Genomic DNA, 2,845 nt, shown 5'->3' on the forward strand with positions numbered 1-2,845 from the left:
AGCTAAGCATATTAACAGCTCAATAAACTAACTTCCTTCAAACTATCTTGTGGTTCAAGAAACTCAGCACACCAGCATTAGTAGTTTCAGCAGCTTCTAAGGCTTCTGGTTCAATACTCCTATCATCATCTCTGTTTTCTTTTCTTTCTTATTTTTCTGCTTCTTCTTTATGGTCTAATTCAACAATGCCTAGCCAGGCTCTAAGGTGCATGAAGCTCTCTGATGGTACAGCTTTTGTTAGGATGTCTGTCACTTGAACTGCTCCTAGAATATGGCTTACTCTGACAGAGTTGTTATTCACATGATCCCTCACAAAATGTAAATCTATCTCAAAATATTTTGACTTTGAGTGAAGAACTGGATTGGCTGCTAGTAGGATTGCACTTAGGTTATCACAGTACATTAGTGGTGCTTCATTAGGTGAGAATTACAGCTCAATCATTAAGTTCTTTATCCACAGCAATTCTACTACCAAAGCAGTCATACTCTTATATTCTGCTTCAGTACTAGACCTTGCAACTGCTGTTTGCTCCCTTGAAGCCCAAGAGACTAAGTTTGAGCCAAGAAACACACAATATCCACTTGTGGATTTTCTGTCGTCAGGGTCTCCATCCCAGTCTGAGTCACTATAGGCTGTTACTTGCAATGAGAAGTCCTTGTGTAATTGTAGGCCATAGTTCCTTGTTCCATTAAGATACCTTAGTATTTGTTTCACCATTTTTTAGTGTGTGTCCAGAGGAGCCTGAACAAATTGAGCCATCTTATTGACACAGTAGGAGATTTCTGGTCTAGTTATTGTCAGGTATTGCAAGCTTCCAATAACTGACCTGTAAAGTTAAGGATCACTAAAGCTTGAGCCCCCAAAAGCTAACAGCTTTACAGTCAAGGGTAAGGGTGTATGGCAGATTGTGCACCCTGCCATGTCTGCTTTCTTCAGCACCTTCCCAATATACTTTTGCTGTGATAGAATCAAACCCCCAGTTTTTGTTTTGGCTACTTGGACACCCAAGAAATAGTGAAGATCACCCAAGTCTTTAAGTGAAAATTTGGCATTCAGTTTGTCAATGAACCGTCTTATATGCTGTTCAGACTCACCAGTGATGATGATGTCGTCGACATACACCAACACAAAAGTTTTTATACCATTTGAATTCCTCAAGAACACAGAGACATCTGATTTTGTTGGTTGAAAGCCAATCTTTGCCAACCCACTTGCTAGTTTGTGATACCATTCCCTTGGCGCTTGCTTTAAGCCATAGAGGGTTTGGTTAGCTTGCATACCAGTGAGGAGTCACCAATTTCATATCCCTTTGGTTGCTTCATGTAAACTTCTTCCACTAGATCTCCATGTAGAAAAGCATTGTTGACATCTAATTGTTTGATCACCCAAGACTTAGCTAATGCTATTGATAGAAGTATTCTAATTGAAGTAGGCTTTACCACTGGACTATATGTCTCAGTGAAGTCAGATCCAGCCTTCTGTGCATAGCCCTGTGCCACTAGCCTTGCTTTATATTTTTGTAGTGATCCATCTGAATTGTATTTGACCCTAAAGACCCACCTACTTCCTATTGCTTCTTTGTTTTAAGGGAGGGTCACCAGCTCCCAAGTTTTATTCTTCATTAGTTCTGCATACTCCAAGTCCATTGCTTCTTTCCATTGAGGTAAGTTGAGGGCTTGTTGTACACTCCTTGCCTCCACACTTGCTTGGAAGGCTCTTGGCTTGAACATACCACCTTTGCTCCTAGTAATCATAGGATGTGAGTTAGTTGGATTTCTTGCTGCACAAGGGATTTCTGTTTCAGAGAGTGGCAGTACTATTTCGATATCATTAATCAGCACTGGGATGGGAGTTACTGATGCTGCTATTCTTCTGTGTTGAACTGATTCAGTCCTGATTGAGCTTGACACTTCTGCTTCTCTTTACTGCATTAGATCTTCAATTTTGGAATCACTTGGGACTGCTGCTGTTGATCTACGTTCTTGTTTAGTTATGAGATTCCAGGTTAAAGATGGGCTTGATAATTGATGGTGTTGTTGTTGCTGTAAGGCTTCATTAGGTCTTGGAATTCTTGGAATTGTAGGAATTGTAAGAATTATTGGAAATGTTGAAGTGGAGACATCTTAATCATGAGCATCTTTTACTTTCTTTTTTGGTTGTTGAAACGAAAAATTGTCTTCAAAGAATACTACATGAGGAGTTATGTTAACTTTTCCTTGCTGAGTAAGGCATTTGTATCCTTTATGTGTAGTGCTGTAGCCAATAAAAGTACATGGTGATGACCTAAAGTCAAGCTTATGTTTGTTGTAGGCTCTTTGATGCGGGAAGCACAAGCATCCAAATACTCTAAGGCTGTCATAGGAGGACTTCTTTCCTAGTAACTTCTCAGTTGGTGAGAGTCCATTTAGCACAAGTGTAGGTAGCATGTTTATCAGTTTTGCAGCTGTAGTGAATGCCTCCCCCCAGAATGTTGTTGCCATTGAGGCTCCTGCTAACAATGTCAAGCCCATTTTCACTACATTTCTGCTGCATTATCACTTTGAAGCACTTTTAATTTTGAGTTTAATTGTAATTTAACCATTTATTGAAAATGATTAAAAACTTACTTTAACTGAGCTCTAGACTTAATGAGATATATCCAGGTGAATTTTGAAAATGCATCAATGAAGTTTACAAAGTACCAATTTCCATTATTGTCAGCAATGGGTGAACCATATATCTGTATACACAAGTTCTAAAGGGTTAGAATACATTGTTTGTGAGGTGGGAAAAGAGAGTTGGTGTGATCTCCCTATGTAACAAGCTGGACACTTTATTTGATTACTAACTGAAACAGAAATATTA

The 2,845-nt window shown here is 39.1% G+C and overlaps 1 protein-coding gene across 1 annotated transcript; it reads right to left on the bottom strand.

Moving 5' to 3' along the window:
• LOC107627654 (uncharacterized mitochondrial protein AtMg00810-like) lies at positions 836–1,279 on the bottom strand. The gene has a single exon (XM_016330478.1). The coding sequence runs from the start codon at positions 1,277–1,279 to the stop codon at positions 836–838; it is 444 nt and encodes a 147-aa protein (XP_016185964.1).

Source organism: Arachis ipaensis, chromosome B02 (genome assembly GCF_000816755.2).
Source record: "Arachis ipaensis cultivar K30076 chromosome B02, Araip1.1, whole genome shotgun sequence".
Lineage (NCBI taxonomy): Eukaryota > Viridiplantae > Streptophyta > Magnoliopsida > Fabales > Fabaceae > Arachis > Arachis ipaensis.